The 20,624-nt window shown below is 38.3% G+C and overlaps 1 protein-coding gene across 4 annotated transcripts; it reads left to right on the top strand.

Annotated features, from left to right (window-relative positions):
• The first annotated feature begins 10 nt into the window (after positions 1-10).
• Positions 11-20,582, top strand: wnt7ba (wingless-type MMTV integration site family, member 7Ba). Of its 4 annotated transcripts, none has more exons than XM_079869458.1 (5): positions 10,422-10,833; positions 13,172-13,202; positions 13,305-13,531; positions 17,794-18,061; positions 20,102-20,582. In XM_079869458.1, exons 1-5 carry the CDS (start codon positions 10,751-10,753, stop codon positions 20,579-20,581), a joined length of 1,089 nt encoding a protein of 362 aa, XP_079725584.1. In that variant the 5' UTR covers positions 10,422-10,750; the 3' UTR covers position 20,582. The 4 variants fall into 4 exon arrangements, with proteins under 4 accessions (XP_079725586.1, XP_079725584.1, XP_079725585.1 ...); XM_079869461.1 differs by having other exon boundaries at positions 10,807-10,833; positions 17,790-18,061; XM_079869460.1 differs by lacking the exons at positions 10,422-10,833; positions 13,172-13,202 and adding an exon at positions 11-273 and having other exon boundaries at positions 17,790-18,061.
• The last annotated feature ends 42 nt before the right edge of the window (positions 20,583-20,624 follow it).

Here is a 20,624-nt window from a genome sequence, read left to right as displayed (position 1 = left end):
CACTCACACACACACACACACACACACAACACACACACACACACGAGCGCGCGCAGCGACCGTTACACAAGAGCCAGACAGCAGCCGCTGACCTATCTAATATCAGCACAAATAACATAGTTTACTCTTATTCACATTGGATATATAATGATGGTGGCCGTGGGCTTTTATTTATTTTTTTAATTAACGGGCTCGTCGAGGTCGACCCGTTCGGCAGATTTACCTCAGCTCGACGAATATGCAGTCCGTTTTCAAACCGACGACAAATCTGAGGTAAAAGTTTGGACTTGAGGAGCTTTTATTTATCGTAGGTAAATAAAAGTACAGTAAATAAAAGTGTGGTTCAGGAACATCCATGATGTTTGATACTAACATTTTTGAATAAAGAAGGTGTTAGGAATTATATCTGGTCATTTGCTGATCCATAAAATAAATATCTACATGTTACCTTGCCGACGTATGTTGTAATAATAAAATATTGTACGTACATTTTAGTACAAATGCCTACATATAAAATATTTAAAGGCGTTTAAACATTCTATAAAGTTTTTCATAAATGTTTGTAGGTGTCACGGGTCCTGTAATCCATCGTTTAACCTGTTTAAACCCAAAAATTGTCATAGGCCTAGCTAAGTGATATTACAATGAAATAAACTAACGTTAACGTTACATGCATCTTATCTAAAAAAATAAATTAAAAAAAGGGGGTTAAACTGTTGGTAAAAGTATATGATTTTTTTTCCTGCGCATTGTTTCTGTAAACAGTTGCTCAATAAGACCCAAAAGAAAGTTACAAAAAATAAAGTAGCATACATTATCATGTTTGTTTTACTATCAGGCAACTTTGGGAATATTAATATGGATTTATTTATTTATTTTACTTTGTTTCATTTAATGTGACAATTTGCTTTAGTAAAAAGACGAAGTCTGCCATCTTATAATGTGAATGAATCAATCAGTCACTATTTAAAAATGTGACCACTGACATATTTACATGTTTATTGTGATGATTTATATGAGAAAAATAGACCCTTTAAATATTATATGTATGAATTTTGGTAACTTAGCTGTATACGGAGCTTTGACACAGAAGGGCAAACTGGCATTTACTGGCAGCTCTGGTCATGTGACTATTTACATCAGCCATATTAAAGCACTTTAATTTATAGAACTTTGACAATTCTGTAAAAGTAATTTTTGGTCACATAATGTTTTATAAAAGTTATTTGTTGATGACAAATGGGGGCAGGGGTTTAAATGGGTTAAGTCAGAAGGGCTTCGGGTATCAGGTGATTTAGTGTTAAACCTTTGTGTGTGTGTGCACACACTATCAAAGGCATTCTTAAAGGGCATTTTCATCTGGTTGTGGCTAACAAGTGAGTCATGCATTAATTATTTTATTATTTTTAAATATAATTTTAGGCTAAATTGCTTCATTAATATTAAGAATTTGTGTCTGGATGTTTAGTATACTTACAGAATGTGTAAAACATGTTAAATGTACAATGTACATAACTTCCAACACTATAAACTGTTGAGGAAATAACTCTTTAGATGGCATTTAATATTCTGATTTACCCTTTTTATTGATTCTCAAAGACCATTAGTTAGATTTTTTTTCCTGCTTCAGTGCTCCTTTAAGTCAAGTCTGCTGTATTTGTGGCTCATAGTCAGCAACAACAATTTCACAAATGTATTTTTAAACACAATACTTGCTCTTAAGAAAATATTTGACAAAGCCACTTAAAACAGGCAGAGACCTGTTTTATCTGTCAGATACAGATAAAAGTTTTTTTCAAACAAGGCAATATTTTTCCAATAAAATGGGCAGAAGACAGAATAAATAATTAGTTTACTTTTTTGGGCTGACATTTTTAGATACCGTTTTAAATTTTAATACAAAGACGAAAATAAATCACATAAAAGCTTTGATCACCCTTATTTAGTTATTATTAAGATATTAGATATTTTTTAAAAAAAAAGGATATAACTGACATAATAAACAGGCCTAACTAACATCTTTTTAACACTTGAGGAAAATATTTGTTCATACAGGATGGTGGTTGACAGATATGACGGCTAAAATGTATTTTAAGAACAATTTACCTTGCATTTTTCCCCTCTAAATCAGATTACTTTCCCTATGAATACCGGTGTCATTGCTTCACCACTCTGCCAGTGGTTAAAGTAGAAGAAGAGGAACACACTCAATGAACCCACAGGTTCATCCATACAGACACAGCTAATCAGATTAAAAGGCCGAATTATGTCCTATGTGTGAACGCGCGTGTGTGTTTATGTCCTACACAAAGTGGCCTCGTGGGAATTAACAGAGATGGTGGCAAGCAGATTATTATGAAAGGGTTGTTGAGTTCACATGGCATCGCATGTTTACATGAAACTTATTGAACCACTGTAGTCTCCAGCATTACATGCCTCTCAAATTAAATGAATAAATACATGCAAGAAAAAAAGGGTAGACATTAATGCCAACAAGTGCTCCACATTTATAAACCAGAAAGTCAAGGGAAGATTTGATTATATGACATTTAATACACACAACCTTTACGGCCTTGTGTCGGTTAAATTGCTTCCTCGGGCAGCCGATTACCTTGAAAACAGTTGGCCAGGGCGCATATAGGTCAAACCATTCAAAATGATTACATTTGCATTTGTAAGATAAAGACGGTGAATTCTCACGCCAAATAGAGTCGTCATGTAACAAATTGCATGCGATCCTCTCTGACACATGTCAATCACACCGAAAAGTAGTGAGAGGCCCACTCGCGGAGCCCGCTGATGTAGAGACGTCGCTCCTGCAGTGCACCGGCTGCACCTTTTGTCTTTTTCAGCTAATCACAAATTCAGACCCGGCATCACTTGCATACTAAGCAAGCCCAAATGCTTTGGTCATACGCAAGTCAGCTCAAGAGAAGCCTGCTGCTAATTATTTTTTGTGCCCCTGACTGAAATGGGGCACTATTCAATAGAACGAAAGAGCGTAATGATCTTCAGCGGTGTTTAATGCAGAACTTTCTCCACGCCTCACACCGCCAGTGCGTGAGTGTGTATGAGTGCATGGAGCATTGAGCCCTGGGCTGTGCTAATTTGCAATCAGACACTCTCTTTGAGTTCTGTCTCTATGCCCCCAGACAGTGTAAATGGCAGCTGAGACAAAGCTCCCATTCTCTCCGCGCAGGCCCTCATAGTTTTATTTCAGGCCAGTGCTCTCAGACAGAGGGCATTCTGGGAAAGCCAATAGATGGCAGTGGCAAAGGGGGCGGGACACTGAGAGAAAGTGGAAGAGAGAAAGGCATGCTGCAACAGCCCCCTACCTCCCTGTATGACCGGCGTCCATGGGCACGCTGCAGTGCCACACCCACAAGTCTTGCACTCTGCCAGTGTCTCGCCATTACAACAACAAAAAAATATTTGATTTAATAGTTTTTTTAACTAAATAAAGTGAAAGGTTCTAAAGTCTAATCTATCTATCTCCTTCTCTCCTATCTATCTTGAAATTATTTTTTCATCTCTCTAATTATTATTATTATTATAGTGCATTGCCTTGAATACAAAATGTTTCTTTCTGTAACTGTTGACATTTTTTCTCCGTTTTGTTATATCCATTTAATCAATTGTATCTATCTACGCACTTTAAAAAAAACATTACTGGAGTGCATCTTGAGACATAACAATGGCACTGACATATTTTAAGATCTGTCAGTGCAAGTTGCTTTCAGTTAAAACAGCTCAAACATTCATTTCAGGCTTAAGCCTTGTCTGTGAAACCAGGGGCAATACTTTTATTCAGCAAGGGTGCATTCAATTAATAAAAATGTAAACATTTATAATACCAAAGATTTCTATTTTAAATGAATGCATTTCTTTGAACTTTCTTTTCATCAAAGAATCCTGAAAAAAAATATATATTGATTTCCACCAAAATATAAAGCAGCATTGATAATAAGAAGAAATGTTTCTTGAGCACAAAATCAGCAATGATTTCTGAAGGATCATGTGGAATAACGGCTGCTGACAAATCCAGATTTGAAATTTAAAAAATTCAAAATATATTAAAACATAAAACAGTTATTTTAAATGTTACTGTATTTCTGGGTAACACTATTGTAAGGTAACATAGTGACAACTTACTATAGTAATAACAGTAAATTATGCATAATTGCAACTAACTAACCCTTAACCAAACCCTTACCATAACGATGTAGTTAATTAATATATTACTTACTTGAGGAAGTACAATGTCACTACATCACCTTAAAATAAAGTGTAACCAATTTCTGATACAAATAAATGCATAAAAGACAAAAATATTACATTACAATATGTATGTGTACATACAGAGTCCTAAACTGTTGCAGAGTCATTGGCTTCAGAACAAAACACATGCCTGGGAAGTCAGTAATGCAGGTCTATTACATGAGATAACTTTACTTTGTTTTCAAGAGCCAAGACAATGCCTGTCACTGCCACGCAACCCAAGGCTACAAGTGAATGATTACAGAGAAACGAGCCGTGTCCTCAGACAGGGGTCACAGTCTCGAGGCAGCGAGAGAACGATAAAACCCAGAGCGCACCTATGACTTTATCTCAAATCCAGATAACATCCTTGACATATTCTCCATGCTGACACCCATTTCTTCACAGTAAATCAAGTGCCCGAAGTATAAAATTTGACTACTGGCTCCGCATGGCCTCTTTGTCTGAGGTTAAGTGAAACACGGTGAGCCCGGTTTAGGCCGACAGCTGTGTGTATCACTTTACATTAAGAGTGATTTCTTCTGGTGGTAACGCTTTGATATGCTGTTGGTTCAGCTCTTAAAAAGTATGGAATCCCTCAGATTCTCTTTGACCTGACAAGCGCTCCAAAGATGTTTCTTTTACAACTGCTTATTTTGCACACCAAGCAATATAATCACATGAAACAGTTAAGAATTAGTTCATTTTTGCATCATCTTGGTCCGGTTCCCAGAAACAGATTAACATTAGTTCTATACTAAAGTGCATTATCAACAGTGATTCTCCATAGGAAATCTCTTTTATTCTGAGATTAGGTTTAATCTGTGCCAGAGAAATCACACGTTTAAGACATATATCACTAAACCTTGAGATTTGAGGCTCTGAAAGCGAGACATTCCTTCTTTTGAAGGATTTGCTCACATGTGGACGACTGCCCTAGAGACCCTCGTTTCAAACCCACGAGAAATCTATAGATTAAAATGTGCGGGAAAAAAAGGATTCGGTTAAAATATTGAGTTTTAAAGTGGCGACCTCAGAAAGTTCCTAAGTTTCGCTTTACAGCTGGTCTTCGGGCTCTCATCTTAATACTATACGATTCTTGGAATGAAACAAATGCACACACTTTTTTGTCAGCAGAAATAGCTTGCAATTATCAAATAGGAGGAACTGAATATGTGAATGGGTGAAAAAGGTGATCTTATTGGCGTAATTGGCGCACAACATGGTGTGATCGAGAGTACTTCGACCTTGGTGTGACCCTGCCTGGAAAGCCTAGCACGGTGTAGTGAGGTTACTGTGTGTGCTGCCCCATCTCTCTCTGGCTCCACATGATGACAAACAGCTATTGTCACGGCATACCGCAAGAACAATTGACTTCTTATGCCTCTCAAAGAGAGTCAGAAGACAGGCAAAAGTTTAACATTGCAACCACAATTAAATCAGAAACCTTTAGCTCAGTGACACATTATAGTGAGGTTTTGTGCAAGGTGGCTGGGCGGTGGTGGCAGGGTGCAGAAAGGCCCTAAACTCTTTCAAAAATAAGACCTCTGCAGTGCTTAGTCTCAAGTGGAGACCTTAAACCCCCGAAAACCACGGAGGACAACTAAAACAAGGTTAAAATACTGTTATGTTTTGGATGCTGGTATCTCCATCAGGCTTCTCAATTATGATTGTATGTCCAGATCAACATAAACCAGCTTGGACCAGCACATTTATGTCTCTTTTCAACAGGAACGATTGAAAATTTCACTACAGACCAGAGAATTGAGTGCACTTTGCTATTGCTCCTCCCCGTACGCTCACACACACACTAAATGACATCACCACACATCTGTTGTCCCAACAGGCATTCATCACATGGGTACCAAAAAGACAAGCCTTCTTTTTTTTACTCATTACAATCTCTCCAGTTTTCCTTCTCTCTCCATCCCCTGCTCTCATTCTCTACATTGACCTGTGGCTTTTTTCTACCTCATCCTACATTCACAAGCACATGCATTGTGGAATCGGGAAAGAACTTTCATTAGTGGTCAATTAGCCATTTGCGTGACCCTTCAGTCCACCCGTGTGATTACACACAGACCCCATCAACCAGGTCAACACTAATACAGTGAGATAGAAAAAAAGGCCATGAAAGATTGTAGATGTAGCTGTCCTTCTAGATCTCGTGTTCTTTCAGAAGTATTTTGTTTATCTCATATATTTATTTATTTATTGCTGTGAATAATAATGACATCCATTCCAGAAACATCCAAGGTCAAACTTTTATTGCCCTTTGACCCTTAAACCAAAGGTTTCGGCAATCATTTTTTAGACATTACTTTTATATGAATCGCTACCACAAAATGTAGCGCTATATATCATTAATAGCATTTTAATAACACAGTATTACAACATCCTTTGCCAAACTTATTCCCAAATTATGTTTTATTATATAAAATGTAACTACACCATAAAAATGACAAGATCTTGCCACATTTGTAGACAATAAAAGCTGTTTGAACGCCTCGCGCAATGTGATTTTTCTGACCCATTCTAAAAAATGGCGGGCTTTGGGTCAGAGCCAGGCAGCCTTGAATCAGCTTTAATCGACAGTGTATAAGTTTATACTTTGGAGGGCGGGATACAAGATGGCGGAAGCAGTGAGGTGCAGTTCTCATTCTGGGCGGCAGCACAGTTCTTCATCTTTTGGAAATAGGCAATCCGAGTAGAGCCCCCTTGTGGAGTTTCATAGAAACTGCTCTGACCAGAGGATGTGGGGGGAGCTGGGTAGGTTACGCCTATGCGAAACCTAAAGTGGGGAGTTTTTCCTGTGATAGGGGACAAGCAGTGGATACCCTTACACCACTGATGAGTGGAAGCCTGGTCTGAAAACCGGTCGTGGATAGGGATTATTTTGTGGAGCTCTGCCTCCCTCTACTGGTATGTTTGAATATTGCACTTTCATTTAATCCTCACTGCTGTAAAAATAGTTTATTTTTTAAAGTAACTTTTCCAAGCAAATGAATAAAAAAAAACCCCCACTTTTTAAAGTTGTAATATTGGAACAATTTGGAGATTATTCTAAAATATCTAACCAAAAATAAAGCAGTTTATTTTTTACTTAATGAAAGGAACGCAATATGCTGACAGTAAGTAAATATTAAACTACACTGTCACTACTCCAGCTGTTTCTGCATCTGTTCGTGGGTACACGTACCAGCATCTGGTTTATGTTTTGAGTGAGAGAGAATAATAATAAAAAAAAAGATTAAATTCTGGAATAACTTACAGGAAATCGTGTGATTTACACAGACATTTATAAGCAACACATCAATGAAAATATGCATTTTTTTCTTCTTTCACTATAATTGGGAATACATGGCTCTAAAACATATCTCTAAACACGTGTTTATAATTTTCTTTTGTCAGCTCTGGGGATTTAGCCGAGCATCATAATCATGTGATCAAATTCAACTGCGATTTACCAACTTGTTGATCGCACGCACTTGGACTCAGAGATGTCACAGGGTGCAACAGAGAGAAAAAAAACTAAGCAGAAAGTAATTGCAGATGAAGAACTGAAACCCAACAGCCCTGAAGGGAGGTGGGGTGTATTGATGTCCACTTTCCATTCCTTGCAGTACAGAACAAAAGTGCTAAACAACCCTTTTCCGTCTCTCCTGGCATTTTTAAGGGGGTCTCAAGCAAACGGTCACTGACAAAATGCAATGAGACAAAGATATTCCCCCAAGACAAGGAAAATTGTCCTCTTTTCCCCTACAATCTTGATGAAGTAAATGAAAAGAAACAGATTCCATTGTGTAACCATCCAAACTATGAGAGCACAGCTAAAGTGCAGTTTTGGCAAGAGAGCTCTGTGGTCAAAATGCTTACAAAAGCATCTGATGGGATTTTTTTCTTCCCTTTTGGTTCCTCCCTTCCATTCTCTTTGAATTTATTTATATTTTTCACTGACCTAAGAGAATATCACCCAAAATTTTCTCTTGGCTGCAAATTTGTTTAGGGATATGGCCCTTATTTACAAGTGGCCTAACATGGGTTTGAATAGAATATCTCAATTATCTGCACAGGATGTCAACCATTATTTTGGCTAGTACATCGACATAGCTGAAAAAAGCCTTAATATATTATCAAGAAAGGATTACCATTACCTTTAAATGGGAAAATAGGATGTTTCAAGTGCAAACTGTGCTACTCATGACGATTTTACACAGGTAGTCAAATGGAGTTGTATTCTTATAATGCATTGTCTCCAACATCAATTTCCCCAAATAGCCACATTTGTTTCATCAAACTCTATGTCAGACTCAAAGGTTGCCTAAGCTGGAGGTTGTACCTAAACAAACAACACGCATAACAAGGTCTTGCAAATCATCAAAAAGGTCAACTGCAACTATATTGCACTGTTCATTTCAGGACTGAAATCTAAAGCGACATGCATAATGGTAACTGATGCCAGATTAATAATATGAAGGAAGTCTAAACTGTGCAGCATTCTGAAAGTTTCCATCCCATTAGCAATACCTGAGCTCCACTGCAGCCATCAAACACAGACAGAAGCAGGACATCTGAATAGGCTGTGCACTTTGATCTCTGCACCAGCGAAAGAAACAGACTCATAAACATGCCCACCCTTTGAAGCTTATGATACTGCACAGCTAATTCTCCACCTTCTGTTCTGTCCAATCTTCCCTGCCTTAGAGCAAACAAGCTCTTGTTTGCAGAGAGCATCTTTACAAGAAATAGTACATTTGTTTGCTTTCCTTCATCAATCAGCTCCCACAACCCAACAGATTTTGACTTGCTGATGTTTCCCATTATGACAGAAAGCATGTGTTGTTTTTGAAATGCCTTCTCGATGTATGTATAAAAAAAATGTATGTGTTTTTTTTTTTGTACAGGACCGATTACAGGTAAGCTCCTCTACTTATTAGGTTGTCTGTGACATGAGAGCACAACGCACTTTTACCACCTACCACTAGAGGGAGCAGGATTTCATTCAGAATGGTGTATGCATGGGAGTCGAAATCTCTTTGAATGAATAATTCAAGATCTGAAAGTTTGGTTGTATGTGAAAGTAAAGTTGTTGAGGATACATAAATTAAAAGAAGGAATGGTATTAAGAAAAAGAGATTTTTTTTTTGTTTGTCGTGATATAGTTATTAAATGGTTAGTCCACCCAAAATTGAAAATTCTGTCATCACTTACCTTCATATCGTTCCAAACCTTTATGTCGTTTTTAGTTCTGTGGAACACAAAAGACAACACTGACAAAAAATATTCTTTTTTAGCCATACAGTGAATATCAGAGGGGTCCAATGTTGCTTGAACAGCATTGGCTTTCAAAATATCTTCTTTAGCTGGTAAACAATCTTGGACCAACAACAAACTAGCTGCTAACGTTAGTCAAGATGTTTCTTTGCAACACAAGTAGTCAACTAGCTACTAAATGACCAGCTAATGAGCATCTTAGACCAGTTAGAATCCATACCATCTTAAGCTGGCTTTTCCAAAAGAGTCCGTATCAACATATCAGATAAATGGTTATTTGTATACAGTCAGCAAAATCTTCGATGACTCTGGGGGGAGGCGTCGATATTAATGTAATTTCTAGTCAGTAAGTTCCGTCTACGCAACAGAACTGTTTTGGCGTCATTAGCAATGTCTTAACCATTTATCATCAAACACTTAATGTGATGGGCAGCTAACTGTGTTATAAAGTGATAAATAATCACATTTATGTTTTGTCGATATACCGTCCGACTCTCGAATCCTAACGGAAAGCGCTCGAGCGACCTTCTGTTGCTATGGTTACCGCCTCAGCCAAACGCGACTATTTGTTGAAATGTTTTTTTAATGTTGGCTTCAAGTTGGGAAGGTAACGTACGAGTCTTAATTAGGATCAGACCTTCTCGAACTCCCTCATAAACTCGCACCCATAGCTTCTACTGGTGACCCATGCCTGCCATCAACAGCGATGAGAGAAGCTGCATGCATCATTTACTGAATGGAATTGTTGTCTGCCAAAGAGGAACACTTTATAAACCCTGAGTTTTCACTTCCTTACAAGACTTAAACAAGGTCTCCCCAATAGCCAGAGTGAATTTTATTATTATTATTAAAATAAATGGTTTCAAATCAGATTCCTGCGCATGTCTCATCGATCTCTTCGAAATTAAGCGCAAAATATCACAAAAAGGCGGAGATGTCACTCAACCGTGCCCGTAAAGGTGGGCGGACTGGAGTGTCCCCCCCCTCTGCCAATGGCAAAGCACCGACACAAGACCCGAAATCCCTAAAATCAGCCGTCAGCCCGCGGCGGGGAGCACACTCAGTCTGAATTAGCCCCTATCGCGCAGGAGATGACGGATCGTGTCTCCGCGCCCGCAGCTCACGCACGGACCGCGGCGCGCCGAGCAGCAGCAACAGCGTAACGTCACGACAAAACTTCAGAAGTTCGCTTTCTCCACGCGCTCTCTTCAATGTCACCATGCGCAGCATCTCATCCTGCGGTGCATTGCTGTCAGTCTACTACCCCCAGATCTTCCTCATCCTCACCAGCGGCAGCTACCTGTAGGTTTGAACAACTGATTTCTCCTTTTAATTCTCACCTTTAAGATCCTGTGGCAACGCAGTCAACAGCTGGGGACAGTTAAAGCGAAGTTAAAGAGGTCTGTCGTTATTGCATTGCAAAATTAGACGGTCATATGAATTTTAAGAGGGCAAACAAATCATGATTTCCACATGTGTTGGAATTGGCATTATTTAGTGCACCTGCTGTGTTACACGAAGAGACTGAGCATGCTTGTGTTTTAATTGCATCTGAGTCACTGATAGTTCAAAGGAAAGTGTGCTTGAAGAACAATGCTGCTGATTGGATCGTTATATTGGAGTTATATAATTTATTTAAATATACCGTGTATCAGAAACCATTTTCTGGGATCTTGAAAAGGGTGAACCTATAGGCAATGCAATTTTACTGCTTATACCAATTTTCTAGGCAAATTTACATGTTTTTAATTAAAAGCATGGCTAAGCATAATTTACAGTAAAAAGTTAAACTACTGTACATTCCTACAAATTTTATCATCTTTCAAGCAGTTGTTTATTATTTTTGCTATCAGTTATGCACATTATGGATGAGTAGTTATGTTTATTGCATTTGTCGTGTGTTACACTTAAGGTGTTTTGTGTTTGTGTAACATTGTGCCCTGCCGATACATACTTGATGAACTTTAATCCATTATGTGCCTTCTGGTTTACCTTCTGCATTATTATGCTGTTTATCAGTAGGCTATATTTAAGATTAAGCAGATTTTACAGTGAAGTTCTGGCAGCAATTACTCAAATTAGCAGATGAAATTAGAATAAAGCTATACCAATCATTATACCACTCCGTTATATAGGCTATACTAGTCATATGCCATTATAAAACAGTTAATTCACTCAGAAATGATGAGATTACCTTTCATTCATTTGCTGTGAGAGCTCAAGGACAATGTTTTACTCATTACAACATCATGTTCTGATCTCAAATGCTTGTAATTGGAAAACCGCATTTGGAAAAAAACAGGGTGAGATGTGCGTCTCGCTGGAAAAGACTGAACCTTTTATTTGCACTAAAGTTCAGCCTGTGGAGAAATTACTGAGCCACACATTTCAAAACATATGTGTGAATCATAAGTGTACTTTAAATAGATCCCGGTCACAGTTTCAGAAGTGGTCATTATTATTTAAAGAGTTACAATTCATATTTTGTTCTCTGATTCCCAGTTAACTTTCTTCATTTAATTTGGTGGCCTATTGACTATTTAGAGCCTAAAATATTTTTTTTCATGGATTTTCCTCAGACCAAACCTATGTAACGTAACTTAAAAAATAATAAATGTCACAACGTGTAAAAAAAAAAAAAAAATGCTTTTGATAAAAGAGATATGCTGCATGCCATTAAAAATGACTTAAGGGAATGAAGTTTCTCTGTATTCAGATGTTATTAAATAATATTCTTGTTATGAGAACAGTTGGGTCTGCTCTAAAATAGGACTTCATTTCGTCATCCTTGGTCCTAGCATCTTCCACAGTGGCAGGAACAGTTTAATCCATTAAAATAGGTCAATATATTTGAGGATTGTGTTCATCTGTGTTAAATATTAGTCAATTGACTAACTTTGTGGTGATCTTTGTTGAAGAACAGCAGAACAGATGGCTTGATTTACAAGTGTAATCAACGTTATGTGTGTAGTTTCACTTTAATTGGGCAGTATATCCTGTTATCGCATTGTTGTATATGGTCTTTGTCTGTAGAGTTGCGTACGGTTGGCCTATTAAACTTTTTAGACATTATTTGGGACCCCCGCCTCATTTAAATCAAGTCCACGATTGCCCATAAAAGCTGTGATTCATGAACTTTGATTTGTTTGTTGTTCTCTTTTAAATGAGATGCTCTTAAATTCTTTCATTATATTAAAGGCAAATCTTTCAAATGTTGCCTGTGGCATATTGAAAAATATGGAAACGTCTGTGAGGAAATTGCCTGGCAAAGTGCAGTTAAATCATGAGAAGGGTTTGAGTATTTGAAGGGTCTATACAAACCCTGCAAATATATCTTCTAAAACACTAAGCAATCTTAAATAGTTTTGTGCCGTCCACTAACTGAGAAAATGAAATGATGAATGGATAGTTCACTCAAACATGAAAAGTTTGTCATCATTAACTCACCCTCATGTCGTATTCTCTTCCCTGAGACAAAAAAAAAAACAAAAGATAATTTAAAGACTGTTTTAACTGTTTTCGTTCATTAAATGAAAGTCAACAGGGTTTAAAACAGCATTTGGAACCCATTGATTTAAATGTAAGGACCAAAAAAAAGCCCTGATATATTTTCCAAAATATCTTCTTTTGTGTTCCACAGAAGAAAGTCATACAGTTTGGAACGACATGAAGTGAGTAAATGATGACAGAACTTTCATTTTTGGGTGAACTGTCCATTTCTTGAATACCTGGTCTACATCAGATGCTGACATCAATGTGTCTGGTCTCCGAAGGGCTTTGTCTTCAGTCGTGGCTTTGGGTGCGAACATCATCTGCAACAAGATTCCCGGCCTGGCCCCCCGACAGCGTGCCATCTGCCAGAGCCGCCCAGATGCCATCATCATCATTGGAGAGGGCGCTCAGCTGGGCATCAACGAGTGCCAGTACCAGTTTCGCTACGGACGGTGGAACTGCTCTGCCCTTGGCGAGAGGACCGTCTTTGGGCAAGAGCTGAGAGTAGGTCAGTAGGTGCAGCCCCGTGAGCTGTGCTTTGGTGTTATGCTTGTGTGTGCGTGTTGCTTTGGCTCTGACTTGTTTCCATGAGAGTGTGGCCCTGTAAAATCAAGTGAGACAAAACGAGGTTAAAGTTCATACATTAGTAAAAAAAAATCTCTTTCAACAAAACATTCGTCACACACACAAATGGCACCAGTGGCTTTGCGAGAACCTCAACTAGGAGAACATACAGTAATGTTTTTTTAATATTGCACCCCCATATAAATTGCCTATCAGTCAGAAATGTTTTGTTACGGTCAGAGTGCGGTGCGGGGCTGTGTTTAATCCAATGGTCCTGGTAACAATCACTCTTTTGGGGGTTGGTTGGCTCTGCTCAACATAATCTTATTTCTTTTGTTCAAGGAAATGTATGTTTCTCTGTTGTGGTGAGCTCTATACTGTGCGTTTGTGGGTCCTATGAAGCTTTTTTGGTTCTTTTGTGCAAATTGCTTTTGTGAGACCTAAAGAAAAGTCATTTTATTGGATAACTCTAGCAGGAAATTTGAGTTTATAAGAGTTTTTCATATGCAATTATGGAGACCTGTATGGAATCTGCAGACTATTAACACATTTTCTGCACTGATTTTTTACTGGCAGCTCAAAGCATAACCGAATTAACTAAAATATTTAAAGTCCCCCTGTAATCAATAATTTTATCCCTTAAAACTCATCTTTGATCACCAAAATTACATATTTAAAAGTTTTTTTCCCTTAAAAAAAAGGTATCCATGCCTTAAAATAGCTTGAATGTAACTCTACACCCTTGCCTCATTTAGTAAGCTGTTCTAAGAATATGCAAATTAGCCCCACCTCCACTCACGCCAGCTCAGAGATCTACTCCTTGATGATCGTACGTTGACGTGATTGGTTACAAGGTAGTTTGTGACATCAGAAACACTAGCAATTTCAAACCATGTTTTTGAGACTGTCTTTGTTTCACTGCAGTTTTAAGGAGAAAATACTCAGCAATGGTATAGACTTAAAGTGCCCTATTATGGATTTTTGAAAATGACCTTTCATGTAGTTTGTGACATAGCTCTAAGTGAATGAAAACATCCTGCAAAGTTTTAAACCTGAAAGTGCACCGTATATAAAGTTATTGTCTTTCAAAAGTAAGAGTCGACTCTGAGTCAATGAATAAATTGTTTTTCAAAAAAGTCATAAGCCGTTTCGTTGTGATGTCAAGACGATACATTAGCATATTGCCCGCCCACTTATTGCGCGCGCAGACACCAGGGAAAACTTGAACCTCAAACTGGCAGCTGATTCCTGTGGATACTGGATAGCATCATGTCGAGAAGACGCTGTGCTCTACAATGTGAAGGTAAAGCCAGTTTTATTTTCACTGCCCAATGGCGAGCATGTGAAGAATCAGTGTTTAAAATTCATCTTTACCACAATACCACAGCAGTATCCTAAACTTTTGCTGTTCCTTTATTTTACTGACGACTGCTTCTAAAATCTCGGAGTTCAGTGCAGGATTTGCAAAACGCTTGCTCTTGAAAGATGGTGTTCAAAATACTTAGTTTTGAGATTTATATTGTGTAGGTCTCCTGCTAACTGGTTAACTCACAATACTCAAATACTTCTGCTAATCAGTTGTGGGCCACTATTACCTATACCTGTCTATTAATGCAGATTGTCTGTCGTTGTCACTACTTTGAGGAAAGATTAAGCATGCCACATCTCATAATGTACCTCAAACTGAGTAGTGTATCACTGAGAAACGTCCTGCTCGAGTCGTCCTTGCGATGGAGGTTCGGGTTGAATGACTAGTTCTTCCAATGTTTCATTATCTGACTCATGCTTGGATTGATATGGTAAAATACTGTGTTTAGTTTACGGTGTAGGAAGCCTCAGTACAAGCAGAGATGATGTTGTTATGGCAATGGGCATTTTTGTTTTCGACACGCACGCTGTACGCGGTAGACCAATCACTACACTGAGCTATCTGGCCAATCAGAGCAGAGTAGCTCGCAGAAAGGAGGGATTTAGAGAGATTGATTCATCTGACGAGTCGTTTGAGAATCATTGAAAATGTGGTGATATACAAATGTATATTATGAGAAAATGAAAAAGTTTTTGACCTTTGATGCATGTAAACCTATTGTAGGAGACTCCAAAACAACATTAGGAAACTTTAAAATAGCATAATGGGGCACTTTAAGACAAACCATGTACAAATTCATAAGGCATATTAAAAAACAACACATAGACATATAAACAACATTAAAAGCTTGATTTTTACCACGGGGGACCTTAACATTTAAGAAGCAGGGTGCACTGTACCTAAACGAAAGAATATCTTTCAAAATTATTTTCCATTGAATTTCGTATCTTTTCAAATCAAATGTACGAATGGGCAATTTTGCATAAACTGTTGGTTATTTAATAGCCATTGTGGACTTCACTGAAATGCAATTTGAATTTTCCCACAAAATCCATCACAATAATGGTAGTTAAAATTCATCAGTAGGTCCAGGCACGCATTACTTGTCAAATTATCCAATGTCTTTGTAACATTCAGATTCAGGCTCTTGGCTGGATAAAGGAAAATCCTGTGCTCAGTAAAGTTATAGGACGTCAGCTTTAGCTATGAGAAGAACCACAACGCTAATGGTCTCTTTCCATTTTGTAAGATGGAGAGGGCAATCACTGCTTCTTTTACAAGATTCAATGCCAGCATATCTTGATGAGGGATATTATCCTTAATAGGACAACAGCAATTTCATATTTATTTCTCATGCATACTGTAAATGTAAATCGGTGAATACTATTATATTGCGGTATTTTTGGCCGACTTGATGATTAGTCTTCATCTGAAGTCTGGCAATAAGACCATGACTATAATTATAAGCGTAATGACCATACTTCAGCTCTTCGCAATATGATGCCCATGTACAATGCAATGACCAAAATAAATGGACATCCATGTATGATGACCAAGAAGTTTTTAGGGAAAAAACAACAACTAATTAAATAAATAGAAAGAGAGAGAGAGAGAGAGAGATTCAATACTGTAAAAAAATTAGGGCAGTCAAATGATTAATCGCGATTAATCGCATCCAAAATAAAAGTTTGTGTTTACATAATTTATGTCTGTGTACGGAGTATAATTATCTTCTATATATAAATACACACACATGCATATATATATATTTAAGAAAATGTGTTATTTATATATAAAATATTTATATATAATATAAATTATATATAATATAAATATATATACACAGTATATACATGCAAATATTTCTTAAATATATACATGCATGTGTGTGTGTATTTATATATAGAAAATAATTATACACCATACACACACATGTATTATGTAAAAACAAACTTTTATTTTGGATGCGATTAATCGCGATTAATCGTTTGACAGCCCTAAAAAAAATATATAATAATAATAATAATAATAATAATATTGTTTTGTTTTGATGTTTCAGTAGAGTAAAATGAAAAGTCTGGATATAGTACATTTTAAATTACATTTGCAAATGATGCATACAGGCATTCTTAACCTCAAATGTAAAAAAAATACATTTTTTTAGCAACTATCTACAATGCAAATGTTTACACTAAAACATAAGCAACTTATGTGTTTTAAGAAAGGTAAATATAAATGCAATATAAAGGTAAATATAAATGCAAAGATCTACGTGAAGTCATAAGCTACAGACCTAAACAGTTCAGAAATCCATTTGAACAATCGCCCCAACTCTTCCATATGGGGGAAAACCAATGCAACATTTTATTTGTAATTAAAACTCTTAAATTCGGCCATTTATCAATGTGAAAATGGTCTCCATACAAACAGACAACAGTATAGTGATCTTTGTGGCGGTCAGTCTATTCCTACTAACTTCAGTGGTCTTTTCATAAAGGCCGACCAGCAGGGGTCAGTTTAGTCTCCTTACATCATTCTTGAGATCAGGAGTGCTCAATCCTGCTCCTGGAGATTAACCTCCCAGCAGAGTTTAGCTTCATCACTGATCAAACAAACAAGAACCAGTTAATCATTTCTTAGGGATAAAATGAAAGTCAGGTGTGTTGTGTCTGCTTCGCATTGGAAGTTAGACCCTGCTGGTAGATGCAGTAGCTACAATATTCAGTAGGAAATCAAACAAAGATGCACTTAAACAATAAGAAACTCACTAGCATGAACTTTGGGATGTCAGTGGTGTCGAATCATCTCAGAGGTTCTACTCTTTTCTTCCTAGGTAGCAAGGAGGCTGCATTTACCTACGCCATCATGGCAGCAGGTGTTGCCCACTCTGTGACAGCAGCATGTAGTCAGGGCAACCTGAGCCACTGCGGCTGTGACAGAGAAAAGCAGGGCTATCACGACCAGGAGGAGGGCTGGAAATGGGGAGGCTGTTCGGCAGACTTGAAATATGGAGTGGAGTTCTCCAGACGCTTCGTGGATGCCAGAGAGATTAAAAAAAATGCAAGGAGACTAATGAACCTGCACAATAACGAAGCAGGAAGAAAGGTATGAAAGAAAGCAATTTGTCTAAACTATATGTAAATATACAGGGGTTGGATAATGAAACTGACACACTGGTCAATATAGTGTTGGAGATTTCATGCCTATTTATGCACAGCCTGGTGGCCAATCTCCACTGATTTTACATAAGTAAGAGCAGAGTGGGAAGGTTGAATTAGCAGAGCAACAGCACAGCTGTACATAAAATATTGCAATCCACACAGCATAATAAGAGACAGAGTTCGAAAGAGGACAAATTGTTGGTGCGCGTCTCGCTGGCTCATCTGTGACCAGGACAGCAAGTCTTTGTGGTGTATCGAGTGCTATGGTGTCCAGGGTAATGTCGGCAAACCACCATGTAGGACGAACCACATCCAACAGGAGTAACTGTTGACGCAAGAGGAAGCTTTCTGAAAGGGATGTCCTGGTACTAACCCGGACTGTATCCAAAATATATAAAACCACAACTGCCCAACTCACTGCAGAATTAAATGCGTACCTCGACTTTCCTGTTTCCACCAAAACTTTTTGTCAGGAGCTCCACGGAGTCAATATTCATGGTCGGGCTGCTATAGCCAAACCTTTGGGCACTCGTGCCAATGCCAAATATCAGTTTCATTTGTGCCAACAGCACAAATCTTGGGCTGTGGACAATGTGAAACATGTATTGTTCTCAGATGAGTTCACCTTTACTGTCTTTCCCACATCCGTGGGAGTTACGGTGTGGAGAAAAACCCCAAAGAGGCGTAACACCCGGACTGTTTCTGCCCAGAGTGAAGCACGGGGGTGGATTAGTTATGGTTTGGGCTGAAATATCATGGCATTCCCTACTGTGCTCAATGGGTGCGTCACTGCCAAGGACTACCGAACCATTCTGTAAGACCATGTGCACCTAATGGTTCAAACATTGTTCCCTGAAGGGGGTGCCGTATATCAGCATGATAATGCACCAATACACACCGCAAGACTTGTGACAGAATGGTTTGATGAACATGAAAGTGAAGGTGAACATCTCCTATGGCCTGCACAGTCACCAGATCTTAATATTTTTGAGCCACTTTGGAGTAGTTTGGAAAATCATTTTCCTCCACCAGCATCACATAGTGACCTGGACACTGTTCTGGAAGAGGAACGGCTCAAAATCCCACTCTGCAGGACTTGTGTCTGTCATTCCCAAGGCAAATTGATGCTGTATGGGCCACAAAAGGAGGCTCTACACCATAATAATAAATTATGGTTACTTATAATTACACTAATAATTGTTACAGTTTCAGCGTCCAACCCCTGTAATTTAAATTAAAGAATAGTCATGTTTTCATGTGATTTACTTCATTTAACCATGAATAGTGATGCACTGCTTTTAGAAAGAGGGATTAAAGAGTTAGTGGGAAAAAAAACATAGGAACATTACTATTGAATCTCAAATCCCTCTCACTGAAGGGGAATATTAACATTGAACTAAACGGGTAAATGTCAACTATCACGTACGTCTGTCTGTTGAACATATCAGTAACACATCAAACAGCCAAATAGTTCTGCTTTTAACTCAAATGTAACCATATACATAAATGGGGACTTGAGAATTATGGACATTTCTCTCGTTCTTTGATGTGGCCCTTCGGAAGGTAGAGAAAATTACAGGGTATGATTTGGCTAAAACATATTTTTTCCTCTCCGTTTTGACATATATCTGGCATCGCACATTGAGACATTGCTCAGGACGTATTGAATAATGGCTTTTGGTCCAAATTGCTGAAAACAGTCAAAATAAAATGTCAAGAATTTCCCTTACCCGTCAGCTGCACAAATTCAACTCGCACCACAGATTCAGAGGCCTCTGATGAAGTCATGCCTATTGTAAAAGACTATGTGAGTTTTAGCAGCAAGTAAAATACAGATTCATTTATATATATATAGTAAAGTTAAAATAAAATGTATAAAATAACATTTAATTTACATTACCTCTCATTTAGAATTCAAAAGATAAACGAAGGTTTGTGCTTCATATGCCAGGTAACAGTAACAGTTTTTTTTCTACTGCTGCAGGTTCTAGAGGAAAGGATGAAGCTGGAATGTAAGTGTCATGGCGTCTCCGGCTCATGCACCACAAAAACCTGCTGGACGACTTTGCCGAAATTCAGAGAGATTGGCTACGTACTTAAGGAGCGTTATAACACTGCGGTTGAGGTGGAGGCTGTGAGAGCCACACGTTTTCGCCAACCCTCCTTCTTGCGCCTCAAGCAGTCCCGTGGGTACATAAAGCCCACTGACACAGACTTGGTTTACTTGGAGCGTTCACCCAATTACTGCGAGGAAGACACTGCGACGGGGAGCACGGGAACGAGAGGGCGCCTGTGCAACCACACGTCCCCTCACACGGACGGCTGCAACCTGATGTGCTGCGGCCGAGGCCACAACACCCATCAGTACACACGCGTTTGGCAGTGCAACTGCAAGTTCCAGTGGTGCTGCTTCGTTAAGTGCAACACCTGCAGCGAAAAGACGGAGGTGTTCACCTGTAAATGAGCGAGCGGAAGAGTTGAAAAGACGAGAAAGAAAGGAAAGAAGC

The sequence above is a fragment of the Squalius cephalus genome, assembly GCF_949319135.1.
Source record: "Squalius cephalus genome assembly, chromosome: 4".
NCBI lineage: Eukaryota > Metazoa > Chordata > Actinopteri > Cypriniformes > Leuciscidae > Squalius > Squalius cephalus.
Note: the sequence above shows the minus strand (reverse complement) of the source record. Positions and strands in the feature narration are given on the sequence as shown.

Bases quoted from the DNA above. Each gene is read 5' to 3' on its own strand.
- wnt7ba (XM_079869458.1), top strand. From the start codon at position 10,751: ATGCGCAGCATCTCATCCTGCGGTGCATTGCTGTCAGTCTACTACCCC. The intron at 10,834-13,171 runs GTAGGTTTGAAC...TGTGTTCCACAG, and splicing joins CTCACCAGCGGCAGCTACCT to AAGAAAGTCATACAGTTTGG. The intron at 13,532-17,793 runs GTCAGTAGGTGC...CTTCCTAGGTAG, and splicing joins TGGGCAAGAGCTGAGAGTAG to CAAGGAGGCTGCATTTACCT.